The sequence below is a fragment of the Apiotrichum porosum genome (assembly GCF_003942205.1).
Source record: "Apiotrichum porosum strain DSM 27194 chromosome Unknown scaffold_6, whole genome shotgun sequence".
NCBI lineage: Eukaryota > Fungi > Basidiomycota > Tremellomycetes > Trichosporonales > Trichosporonaceae > Apiotrichum > Apiotrichum porosum.
Window position 1 is genome coordinate 427,056 of NW_021167113.1, and position 12,505 is coordinate 439,560.

Below are 12,505 nucleotides of genomic sequence, written 5' to 3' on the forward strand. Positions count from 1 at the left end.
GTGCCGGTACACTACGGTGTACCGGTGTCGTACGTATGTCGCTATTCCGCCATGAACCTGCAGCAGCAGCGGCTGAGACAAGCACCCCAAGCGACGCGAAAAGGAAGCCAAAAGGCGACAACGAACGGGGTCAAGACGCAACAAACGGCGCGACGACGGCAGCGGGGGTGTGGTGTCGATTCCGTCAATAAACGACGTCGGGACGCCATATTCGCCATCTGGCAGAAACACGTTTGGGCGTGGGAGGCTTAGCTTCTGAGCTTCTGAGATGCGGGGGGTAAGGATATGGCATTGGATTGGGTTGGGTTGGGTTGGGTTGGGTTGGGTTGGGTTGGGTTGGGTTGGGTTGGGTTGGGTTGGGTTGGGTTGGGTTGGGTTGGGTTGGGTTGGGTTGGGTTGGGTTGGGTTGCGCGACCCGATTCTGAGTTTGATGACAGCGGTACAGCGGGTAGGTACTGTACTAGGTCATAGGTAACGCTGTGTGCGGCATTGTGTGCTATTTGGGTCTCTCGCGGACTGTCAGTGTACTGTACCAGTGTGTCAGTGTTCAAAGGGTCGCTACTGGAAAGTCTGCGTTGCGAGCAATCTCCTCATGTTACGGTCTCACAGCACCTTTTGGCCTTTGGTGTCGCACAAGTGTAGACATGTAGAGATGTGCATTGCAGAGAAGGGTTTACAAGCTGCAAGCTGCAAGGACACACGTTGACGTGTCCACCAGTGCCCCGGCCCACCACTTTCCATTGGGTCTGTCGGAATGATCAGAATGGCGGGTTAATGTCTGTGGGGAGGGGCGGTTTGGCTGTTCTCGTCATTCATTAAAGCAACGACGCGCAAGAAAAGGCGCGGGCTGACGGGGACCAGCACGCACCCCCGCATGGCCGCCAGAATAGGGCCATGTTGGGCCCATTTGTGTGGCCTGGCCCAAACATTCTGCCGCGGCAGGCGAAGATGGCGAGACCAGAGGTCCACACCCTGGGGGGGTTTCCTGCAGGCTTTCTGGCGCGGATTGTAGAGCGCGCGCGTACATGCGTACAACCAGCGGGGGCCATGTGCTGCCTGCAAAAGGTGAGATGGCATGCGTGAGTGTCGCAATGTCGCTTAGCTTGACGTTTGGCATTATCCATCCGTGGATCCTCCTCGCATAGAGTAGGCCACCCACCACCACTCCTTCACACACATCTCTCTCTCTCTCTCTCTCGTCGCGACAACAACGCGAGCATCCCTTCCTGCACACACACACCTTTTTGCCCGACGCCCCCGCCGCCGCGACGGTCCAAAGTGGATTGTACCTAGATTACCAAGAATCCGAAAGCCACCCCACCGACACACCGTTTGCCTCCCACCACAACATCCACCATGCCCGCCTTTGTCAGCGGACACGGCGGGCCTGCGAACGACCACGACCATGACCACTCTCGCTCCTCGTCGCCGCACCAGTCGCCGCGGCCCTCTAGCTCAAGGCATAGCAGCAGGACATACAGGCCACAGCGGATCGCGCCCGCTGGCCTCGTGCTGCAGCCTGCCGCGCCGGCGGCCAACGAGCGGACAAGGCTGCTGAACCATGCGCGCACGCACAGCTATGCCTCGTACGCTTCTGCAGCGAGCGCCAGCAGCACGTCGACGCTGGCGCCCAGCCCGCCCGGGTCCAGTGGGCCCGCATCACCGCACACGGCCAGTCCGTACGGGAGTCACTCGAGCACGACGACGGGGTCGCGCAGTCACAGCCACTCGCGCAGCGCCAGCCCCGCCGGCAGCGAGGACACGGTCATGTCCAGAAAGCTGGGCAAGAACGGTGTCGTCAGGCATAGCCACCGCCATTCATACGACCGCGAGCACCACGCCCACCACCAGCACCAGCACCAGCCACAGTATCACCAGCACCAGCACCAGCACCAGCAGCAAACGGCGCATCACGAGCACCATCGGACAGCTCCGCTCAAGGACAGCATGTCACGCGCGAGGCTGTATATTATCTGGTACGCCACCTCATCTCACTCACACGCCTCATGGCCACACGGTGCACGGTGCCCACCGAGCGCCAGCCACCCGGCCACCTCCTATCTCTTGTGTTTTTTTTTTTTTCTTTGCCCTTGCTGACAGTGTCATCTAGCGCCGGTATCTGGGCGTCCAACTTCACCTTTGCGTTCCAGTCGACGGCCATCCCGACGCTCGCGCCGTCCATCTCCAGCTCGTTCAACCATGCCGAGCTGGCCGCCTACCTCGGCTCGGTGTTCACGCTGGGCAACACTGCCGGCATCCCCGTGTACGGTGTCCTCATTGACACGCTGGGCCGGCGGTTTGCCATGTTGACGGCGTGCTGCTTCTTTGGTGCAGGGACCGTTGCGTGTGCGCTCGCTCCAGGGATGCACTCGCTCATCGCTGCGCGCGCCCTGAGTGGGTTGGGTGGCGGTGGGCTGTTGACAGTGTCGGCGGTTATCTGCACCGACCTCGTCCACTTGCACGAGCGGGGGTTCTACCAGGGTGAGTTGGAGACTTGCCACGATGATGCGCTACTACAGCTGACATTCCAGGCATCATGATGACCATCTTTGGCGCCGGATCCATGATCGGCGGCCCGTTCAGCGGCTGGCTGTCAGACACGTACGGGTGGCGCCTGTCTTTCTGGGTCCAGATCCCCATTATCGCATGGTGCGCGTTCATCGTCGCGTGCTTCCTCCCCGAACCGCCCATCGCACCCACCCACCAGTCGGCGTGGGCGGGCCTCGCGAGCTTGGACTGGGGCGGGATCCTCCTGCTCCTCGGCTCGGTGTCGACGCTCATCCTCGGCCTGTCGTTCCACACGTCGTACTTCCGCGCGTGGTCCGACCCCGTGGTCTGGGGCCTGCTCCTCGCCTCGGCGCTCAGTGTGGCCGGGTTCATCCTCGTCGAGAATAAAGTCAAGCGGCCCATCGTCCCCCTGTCCATGTTCAAGAGCCGCCAGCTCGTCGCCATCTGGCTTTCGGGCACGTTTTTGAGTATCGCAGCACAGGCGTTCCTCTTCCATGTGCCCACGTACTTTGCCGTCCTCCTCGACAGCTCGGCCGCACAGGCCGGCCTCGTGGTCAGCATCTGTTCCGGGCTGGGTCTCAGTTCCGGGTCGTTGCTGGCTGGATAGTGAGTTTAAGCTGAGACAGCGTCAACTGACATTTCCACAGCCATATCCGCAGGGGAGGCAGGTATACATGGCTCGGCTTCTTCAGTCTCTTCCCGGCCATCATATCGAGCTTTGTCGCTAGCCAGTGGACACCAAACTGGCCCACTTGGACATACTACGCCACCGTCCTGCCGACCAACATTGGCTACGCCATCTTCCTCTGTGTCACGCTCAGTAAGTTTTGAGCTCGTCTGTTCCTGTCCGTCTCCACGCCGCCTCCACGTCTTGTGCCGTGGGGAAGCCCCGTGGTCCTCCTGCCCGTTTTATTCCCAGAATCACACGCCGGTTTAACAACCTCAACGGGTCGTGGCGGAGGATAGGAGAACGTGGTAATGCCGCCCCCCTGCAGGCTGTGCCTTGCTCTTGTTTCTTTCTGTTTCTTCGTCCCCATCGTGCCTGCCACTTGCTGTCGGGTCGCGTGCATCGTTGCGATCGCAACGATCGCGGCGTCGTACGAACCGCACCGCTACTGTACCTGCAGTGTTCTGTACATGGTTCCGACCGCTCTGTGGCCACCACATCCAGATGTTCCCGCCCTTTACAACACCAACACTTTCTTGTTCCTGTCCGCTGACATGGTACACAGTCGCCCTCATCTCCAGCGTCGACTCGCACGCGATGCCCAAAGCCACTGCGCTGCTGTACACTGTGCGCTCTCTGGGCTCGACGCTCGGCGTGTCGCTGGGCGGCAGCATCCAAGTGGGCGTGCTCGTGCAGTCGCTCCAGCGCAAGTTTGCCCACGTGCCCGACGGCGCCGCCATTGTCAGTGCCGTGGTCCACTCCAAGGCGGCCATCAAGGCGCTGCCGCCCGCCCAGGCCGCCATGGCGCTGAGCGCGTACGCGCGCTCCCTCAGCGCCGTGTGGATCGCGGCCGGGTGCGTCGCCGTGTTCACCCTCGTCTCGGCCTTGTTCATCCGCCAGAACGAGATCCCGCCACACAAGGGTGCGCTGAAGAATGGCAATGGCCATGGCCATGGCAATGGCAATGGGAGCGGCAGCGGCGACGACGACGTGCGCAAGCCCGTCAAGAGCAAGCGGCGCGTCAGGATGGCCGTGGATGTCGAGCAGCATTAGTGCAGAGCGCAGTGTAACGTGTGTGTGTGCGTGTAAGCGGTGAAGGGCGGTCTGTGTTGGGAATAGAGTTGGGGGGGGGACTGTACTGGTTAGTAGAACGCATCAAGATAAGTTAGATAGGGCATACCGCGCGTAGCCAAACAAACAACAACAACATAAACACCATCCAATAGACTAGGTTTTTTTAGCGATATGATATGCCTCTTTGTCACGTCATCACTCCCGGTGGTCGGCAGTGGCCGTGGCCGCGATGGATAGATCGAGAAGGAGAATGGGCGAACGGACATGTGTCCGAAGGCGACCGACCCGTCTTGGCGCCCGCACCGGCTGACTGAACCATGACCGTTGCTGTGCTACTCGGCCGCCATGAACGCGCTGTATGCACTGTGAGTGGGCGCCAGCTGTGCCCGTCGAGTGTCGAGTCTCGAGAGTCAGGACGGAGTGCGCGCGATTCCGACGTCATCGGCTCCGAGGATCCCACAAAGGGGACTCGACCTGGCGGGCGCTGTGACTGGCCACTGGTCTGTGCGGCGTTGCGCGGCGTCCGAACAGTGCCATCCATTTCGTTGTTGTCCTGCACCGATGTTGCTCCTGAACCGAGCCTGAACACCCCGGGGCTGGTGACGGCGCGGCGTACCGATCGCCCTCGACGTCGAGTCGTCGAGCCCCCACACCACAGCTCCGATGTCCCGGTCAGGTTCGTTGCATCAGTGTGATGTCACATGTCAGTGGCCCAGTGGCCAGTGGCCGGTGGACGAGAGGGATGAGGGACGAGTAGGACGCGCCAGTGTCGCCGGCAGCAGTGGTAGCCGTGCAGGACGCGTGCACCCCCCCCCCCCCCCCCCCTCCCCCCGCCGGTCGGCGGAGTGTCGTCCCTGCTCGCCATTGTTCTGCGCTGGGGCTCCGGCCCCACCTCGAGTCCTGGATGCGCCGTGGCCCTGTTTCCGTGGTGAGTGGGCTGGGCAACCGGTGATATCATCGTCATCATCATCATCGCCTCGGACGTTGGCGTGCTCGCTGTCGTGCCCTCTTGGGCTCTTGGCCTCTTGCTCGCATGTTCCATGTTCCATGTTCCATGGTCTGCAGTCAGCAGTTTGCGGACGACGTGAGCGGGGGTTGGGGGTAGATGATCATTGCTGCATTGCTTGGAATTGTGTGGGGGGGGGGGGGGGGGGGGTGGCTTCTTCCGTTCTCTCGTTTCTCTCTCGTTCTCCACACCATCTGTTGTGTTTCTAAAAGAGCTATCTAGCGGCGTCCGGCGTGGCCACCACCGACGTGGACGTCGCCCTGGCCGCGGGAAGGGTTGAGGTTCTCGCCGCCGACGTTGAACTTCTGGCGCTGCTCGATGCCGTTCTGCAGGATGAGGGCAATGGCGGCGCTAGTGGCGTGTCAGTGGATGGGGCGGCTGGGAGAAAGTGGGCAAGAGAAAGAGACTCACTCGGTGGACTTGTCCTTGATCTTCTTGTCATCGCCAAAGAAGGCAGACTCGGTCTCCTGCTTTGAGATGGCCAGGAGGGTGCCGGTGTGTCCAGTGCCGGTCTTGTACTGAGGAGAAGAGTCAGCTGGGGGATGGTCACACGAGGGCGCTGGGGTGGTGGTTGCCATCCACACGCAAGCGGTACTCACAATGTTGAAGTTGCCAATGAAGCGGGCAAGAGCGATGTCCTTGCCTCCCACGGGCTCAGCCTTCCACTGCTTGAACTCGACCTCGTCGTCGATGAAGACGAGGTACTCGTCGGCGTGCTCGTCGGGGCGGTAGATAACAGCAAGGGTCTCGACAGTCATGTTGGCTGGGTGTGTGGTGTGGTGTTGTGGTGGTGGTTGTGGTTGAGGTGGGGTTGCGAGGTGAAGTGTTGTGGATGTGGATGTGTTGTGTGTGTGTGAAGTAAGAAGGAAAGAACGAGGATGGACTGCCCCCTTTTAAGAGTTGCGCGAGACACCCCACACCGCCCGGCCCGACTGACTCGTCGAGGTCACGGGTGGACACGCACACCACAGCTCCAGCAGGATGCGTGATCAATGGCCCACCCAACTCGGACGGGGCGTGTGACGTCACTCTCGGATCCGACGTCAATGAATACCATCTCAGGTTCCTTTGTGTCGATTGTTGCCACGTGGCCACATGCCTATTTATTACAGTTATTCGAAAATGTTCCACCGCATGCCTTCCTGTTGCATCGCCTATTCTCCGGGCGATCCGGGGTCTGTGTTTTCTTCTTTACGTAACATGTCGGGATATGGGCCAATGTCTCTCGAGATGAGCAATTTGATGCCATCGTGCCATGGCGGCGGCGGCGGCGGCGCGGCGGCGCGTCCCAAACGCGCGTGTTTCTCGTACGACCTGTGGGTCAGCAGTGGGCGCGGACCGTCGGCGCCGCGCCGCACGCGTGTGAGAGCAGCACCCGTACCCCCCGCGACATGCCCGCACACGACAGTTTGATCCCCCCCCCCCACCCGCGCCCTGAGCTGGCAGAGCGCGTGTCGCCCCAAAAGTCGACGGCCAAAAGTAGCAGCGGCGGGGGACAACGGGTTGCGGTCGTGGAATAATCGTATCACACTGGCTCTGGCTGGCTGGCTGGCGCGCGTTTGGGGAGAGAGGGCCTTGATCGGATCGCGCGCATTGTCCACAAAGAGAGTGTCACTTTCACTTTCCTCATCTCTCTCTCTCCCTCTCCTCACACACTGTCCTATATTCTCTCGTTTCAGTCTCTCTGTCTCTCTCTTTAGCTCTCTCTCTCCCCTTCACGACCCTCCCTCCACCCCCACACACACCTAATTCACAATGGTCGCTTTTGACATCCCCGCCCGCCCCACCAACGTCGGCATCCACGCCATCGAGATGTACTTCCCCAAGCGCTGCATCTCCGAGGACGACCTCGAGGACTTTGACGGTGTTGCCAAGGGCAAGTACACCATCGGTCTGGGACAGAAGTACATGGCCTTCACCGACGACACGTAAGTAGCAGAAACACAGAGAAGGAGCTATCCGGGGGAATTGCAGCTGACGACCCTTCCAGCGAGGACATCAACTCGGTGGCGCTGACCGGTACGTGTCCTTATCCGACCTGGATCTTGCGCGACAGAAAAGGCTTGTCGAGTGCAGTGCTGACCTGTTCCCCTTAGTCGTCTCGCAGCTCATGGAGAAGTACAACGTCGACCCCAAGTCGATTGGCCGCCTCGACGTTGGTACCGAGACCATTATCGACAAGTCCAAGTCGACCAAGACCCTGCTCATGGACCTGTTCGCCGAGCACGGCAACTTTGACATTGAGGGTATCGACTCGAAGAACGCGTGCTACGGCTCGACCGCCGCCCTCTTCAACTGTGTCAACTGGATGCAGTCCGAGTCGTGGGACGGCCGCAACGCCATTGTCATGTGCGGTGACATTGCCATCTACAAGGAGGGCTCTGCTCGCCCCGTCGGTGGCATGGGCGCATGCGCCATGCTCATCGGCCCTGACGCGCCCATCGTCGTCGAGCGTGAGTGTCTGTGTGTATACAGTAGATCATCTTGGCTGACGTATCCAAAGCCGTCCACGGCACCTACATTGCCAACACCTGGGACTTCTACAAGCCCGACCTTTCGGCTGAGTACGTGAGTATCAAATTGCCCAGCTTTTTTTTTTTTTTTGGTCACGAAAACAACAACATGGCGCTAACATTTTTCTCCTTAGCCCACTGTCGACGGCCCCTGGACCATTGCCGCCTACCTCGGCGCTCTCGACAACTGCTACTCGACCTACCTCGAGAAGGCCGCCGCCTCGCGCGCCCGCGCTGCCAAGAAGGGCATTGCCAACGGCAACGGTGTCAACGGCCACGCTGAGGAGGCCGAGGGCCTGAGCCAGTTCGACTACGTCTGCCTCCACTCGCCCTACGGCAAGCTCGTCCAGAAGGGTCACGCTCGTCTCTTCTACAACGACTACCTCCGCAACCCCACCGCCCCCGAGTTTGCCAACATCCCCGAGGAGATCAAGTCGCTCGACAAGACCAAGACTTACACCGACAAGGCCGTCGAGAAGACCTTTATCGCCCACGCCTCGGAGCACTACAAGGCTGCCGTCCTCCCCGGCTCGGACTGCGTCAAGCGCTGCGGTAACATGTACACTGCCTCGCTGTACGGTGCCCTCGCCTCGCTCATCGCCAACATTGACTCGGACTCGATCCAGGGCAAGCGCATCGGCATGTACGCCTTTGGCTCTGGCTGCGCCGCCTCGTTCTACGGTCTCCGCATCAACGGCTCGACCGAGGAGATCCGCACCAAGCTCGACCTCCAGAAGCGTCTCGCCGCCATGGAGGTCGTCCCCTGCCAGGACTACGTGGACGCCCTCAACACCCGTGAGGCCAACCACAACGCCATCGAGTACAAGCCCACCGGCTCGATCGACAACATCTGGCCCTCGGCCTACTACCTCAACGGCATTGACAACCTCTACCGCCGTACCTACACCAAGAAGCCCGTCGCCTAAGCGCGTCACCGCGCCCCCTCCAGGCCTGGCTCCCCTCGTCTTGATCTCTATTTAGACAGCACACCATACTCGCTTCGCGCTACCACCGGCACTTTTAACACCGGGGATCCAGCAGCGAACTGTAACATCTTACTCTAGACCCATCTATTGTCTACCTATACCCCTCACGCAGGATGCATTTTGTTGATGCAGGACACACAAAAGAGGAGGGCCCAAATTCCCCGCACCGAGTCTGTGCCGCCGCGTATTGTTGTCGTCGGTGACACGTTCTTGCCAAGTGATGGCAAAAGCCCACCGATGGGTCCATGAGAAAGAAGCTGATGGGCCTGAGAAGCATTACACCAAGGCTGCCCGCTTTTCCCCAGTTCTGATCACTGACTTTGCAGTCTCTCTCGTCGATACATCAAGCTCCCTCCCTCACAACACCAACCCACTCTGAGCAATGCCCGACGGCACGGCCTCGCCCGTCAGTGACCTCGAGCGGGAACAGGAACTGGACACCCCGCTCGACCCACACGCCCTGCTGCCCCGGTACAGGGAGCCACGGAGCGCGCTCGACTGTTTACTCTACTTTCGTCCGCCGCCCCAGGCATTCGCGGCCCCCACGCCGGATGATGTTTGGCCAGCCCCGGTCTCGACCCCCGCCCCCGTCCCCGTCCCCGTCACTCCACCACCCGCGACCGTCACGGCCATGGCCGTAGATGGAGACGCGTCGCAGACGACCCCGACACCCTCTTCTCCTCCCACCCCAACTCCTCGTAACCCTTACCCGACCGTCGCGCCCGTCGACCCCGTCCCCGCCGCCGTCACCACCCCATCACCGCTCGCGTCCTTGATCGCCACTGTGGCCGAGTCGCTCGACGCGCACGGCATCGACCACTTCTCAGTGACACTCTCGCCGACGCTGCTGGGCCTCCTCGACCACCGCCTCCAGTGGGCCGTGGCCGACACGGCGGCGCAGCGGCGGTACGCGTGGGAAAACAAGGACAGCGCGTTTCTGCAACAGTGGATTGCGGATGTGGAGGGCATCCACCGCGCCGCCGCGTTGGTGGCGGTGGCGGCTGCAGCGTCTGGTGAGGAGTCGGACGGAGGAGATGGAGCGCGTGACGGTGGCATCCCCACATCCCCGACGGGGTCGCCCTCTACACCCACCGCACACGACTACCCGCCGTCTCCACCTCGACCGGGCACGCTCGGCACGCACGACTGGGCGGCGTTGGCGAACCGCTGGCTCGGCGATGCGAGCCACTTTGACAGGCCGCACGTGCCCCGCGGCACCTGGCAGCTGGCCCCATTCCCGTCGATGGCAGGCCCCTCGACATGCCACATTGCCTTGCGGCCGCCATACGCCCAGACAGCCAATCTACCATGGAGCGACACGGAGCGCGCGCGGCTGCTGCGCTATTATCCCGGAGGGACGGTCACGCACACGCACACGCTCCCGCCGCTGTCTCCCCAGTACGTGTGCAACGGGCTGGCCAGCGGGATGAGTACGTGGCAAGACAACGTGACGTCCGACACGCCGTTCCAGTGCACGCCCAAGGGCGGGGGCGGCGGGTGGGCCGCGCAGTGGGCCAGGAGCGAGCAGGTGTTTGCGGGGGCGAGGCCGACGAGGAAGGGGGAGCGGCATGAGGCGCTGCCACCTACGCTGGCGGCCTTGCTCGACCTGTCCGACGCGGGATTCACGGGCGATGTTCGAGGTGGCCTCTTCCGCGTGCTCGAGACCCTCGTCACCACCCTCCGGCGTATGTGGGCGCCCGAGGACAGGCTCGGGTTCGGCATCCGGGTGGTGCGCGATGAAGAGGACGGCCTGCGACTGGACCTCCCCTTCAAGTCAGGCGACAAGGTCGGCACCGCGTTTGTGGCGCAGCACTGCGGTGGTGGCGGTTTCGCCGGCCTCGAAACTGCCCTCATGTATCTCGTCCTCACGGTGGGTGCGATGTTTCTGCTAATAAGCATTCACCCGCTGACGGCCTACCACAGGTGTACACCACTGCCCAGCGCTACGAAGCACCCCTCACCATCACCCTCGCGTCCGACTCGCCGACGGGCGACGCGCTCGTGTGGCAGTATACCTCGCCCAGCGCGCTCAAGGTTTCGCGCGTGATACAGGGTGATGCGGCGCTGGACGTTCCCGATCACATCTCGCTCATGCGCGTGTTGGTCGCTGGTGGGTGTGCGTATGTTCCCGACAACTCCTGGCCGGGGAGGAAGGGGCTGGTGGCGGGTAATGGTACGGGGGTGTCGGCGGGGGAGCAGGAGCGGGTAGGCGAGGGCGAGGAAAGCGAGTTCACAGAAACGACGGCGACGAGCAAGGGCGGCGGCGAAGAGGATGAGGCGGAGGATGAGGAAAAGGCCGCGAGACAGATGACGAGGACCTGGTGCGGGGCTGTTGGCAGAGTTCCGAGTGCCACTGGCAGCAAGGAGACTACCGCAGAGGCGAAGCCGGCCGTCAAGCCATAACAGAACCGTATAGCTGGTGATGACAGCGCCACGCTGGAGAGGGAGAGCAGACTCGTACTCCTCCAACACCGACTGGCCAGAAGACCATGGACAATGGGGTGAGTTGGGGAGCTTCTTCAATCCAACTCTAACGCGAGCCAGAACTCTCCGCTCTCAGTAGACGATCTCGAGTACCTCCTCCACCAACATCTCCCACCTTGCTCAGGCCCGCTAGAAACCTATGCAATAGTACATGCTATAATACAGTAGATGCCTACAGTCTACACCACACCCCAGCCATAAGCGTACCCAGCACTCTTTCCTCCCAAACCCCTCGGCGCCCTCCAGAGCCGAGGCGCCGGAAACTCGCGTGGCGGCCTCCTCCTGCCGCGCTTGCGTTTCCTCTCGGGCTCGTCGTCTCCTGCAACCTGCTCGCCAGATCCCAGGCCTGTGACTGAGACTGGGAGATACACGTCCACGGCTGGCAGAGCTTTACACTTGTTCTCGGCGTCGGCCCACTCGTCCATCATGCGCTTGGCGACAAACGACACGGGCAACGGTGTCGCAGCGTCACTGTGAAACTCGACGGCAGGCTTTTGGTAACGTCTCGAAGGACCGATGTCGGGGACCGCGGACGGCTCGATGGCCGCTTCAGAGGCCACACGACGGATACGGGCTTGCACACTGTCGGGGAGCGGGCGGAGACGGGGGTTGGTGGTCACTGGGTAATCCTCGACAGTGGAGAGCGAGACGGGCCCGACGGGGGCTGATGAGAAGAGGCGGAAGTCTGAGGTGTCAGCTGTGTTGCGCGGACTTAAAGAAGAACTGGAATGAGACGCTTTATCGATACTTACCCACAGTCTCCTCTTTGGGCTTTGGTGGGGGTGGCAAGGCCGCCGCGCGTGCCGCCTCGATCTCTAGTTTGAGCTGGCGCTCGCGCTCCTTTCTCCGCTTCTTCTTAGCGTTCTGCTTCTCGGCCTTGGTCATTGGCAGGCCACTAGCGTTGAGGCCAGAGCCACCTTCGTCGTCGCTACCGGCGTCTGCAGGGACAGGCTTGGCCGTTGCGGGCTTGGACTCGAGCTCGAAGTCGACCGTCACGGGCTCCATGGGCGGCATGAGACCCGCCATGAGCGTATCGTACGCGGCTATGATTTCGGGCGAGGGCGGTGTATACACCTCGGACGCCTCTGAGCAGTGCGAGGGTGCCGGGGAGGGCGCCCTCGAGCTCGCTGGGCTGGAGGACATTGTTGTGGATGGTCAGATGCAAGAAGTGAGCACCTCCACTTCAACTTCTCAACAACCTCCCAACCCGCACGCCACGGGATCAAAACACCGCAAATTGCCGTCGCCACCACCCCCGCGCGTAGAG

At 61.7% G+C, this 12,505-nt stretch overlaps 5 protein-coding genes across 5 annotated transcripts; 3 read left to right on the forward strand and 2 right to left on the reverse strand.

Annotated features, from left to right (window-relative positions):
• Positions 1 to 1,356: 1,356 nt before the first annotated feature.
• EHS24_007950 (uncharacterized protein) lies at positions 1,357 to 4,228 on the forward strand (the record flags this gene model as incomplete). Its single annotated transcript, XM_028623280.1, has 5 exons — positions 1,357 to 1,976; positions 2,111 to 2,481; positions 2,532 to 3,114; positions 3,156 to 3,328; positions 3,741 to 4,228. 5 exons carry the CDS (start codon positions 1,357 to 1,359, stop codon positions 4,226 to 4,228), a joined length of 2,235 nt encoding a protein of 744 aa, XP_028476213.1.
• A 1,245-nt stretch (positions 4,229 to 5,473) lies between these two features.
• On the reverse strand, positions 5,474 to 6,013 carry EHS24_007951 (uncharacterized protein; the record flags this gene model as incomplete). The annotated part of the gene is made up of 2 exons (XM_028623281.1): positions 5,474 to 5,606; positions 5,667 to 6,013. The coding sequence occupies 2 exons, from the start codon at positions 6,011 to 6,013 to the stop codon at positions 5,474 to 5,476; spliced, it is 480 nt and encodes a 159-aa protein (XP_028476214.1).
• A 997-nt stretch (positions 6,014 to 7,010) lies between these two features.
• On the forward strand, positions 7,011 to 8,694 carry HCS1 (ATP-dependent 5'-3' DNA helicase hcs1; the record flags this gene model as incomplete). The annotated part of the gene is made up of 5 exons (XM_028623282.1): positions 7,011 to 7,183; positions 7,246 to 7,274; positions 7,352 to 7,708; positions 7,759 to 7,823; positions 7,903 to 8,694. 5 exons carry the CDS (start codon positions 7,011 to 7,013, stop codon positions 8,692 to 8,694), a joined length of 1,416 nt encoding a protein of 471 aa, XP_028476215.1.
• A 442-nt stretch (positions 8,695 to 9,136) lies between these two features.
• Positions 9,137 to 11,157, forward strand: EHS24_007953 (uncharacterized protein; the record flags this gene model as incomplete). Its single annotated transcript, XM_028623283.1, has 3 exons — positions 9,137 to 10,624; positions 10,678 to 10,864; positions 11,132 to 11,157. The coding sequence occupies 3 exons, from the start codon at positions 9,137 to 9,139 to the stop codon at positions 11,155 to 11,157; spliced, it is 1,701 nt and encodes a 566-aa protein (XP_028476216.1).
• A 260-nt stretch (positions 11,158 to 11,417) lies between these two features.
• Positions 11,418 to 12,381, reverse strand: EHS24_007954 (uncharacterized protein; the record flags this gene model as incomplete). The annotated part of the gene is made up of 2 exons (XM_028623284.1): positions 11,418 to 11,923; positions 11,991 to 12,381. 2 exons carry the CDS (start codon positions 12,379 to 12,381, stop codon positions 11,418 to 11,420), a joined length of 897 nt encoding a protein of 298 aa, XP_028476217.1.
• Positions 12,382 to 12,505: the final 124 nt, after the last annotated feature.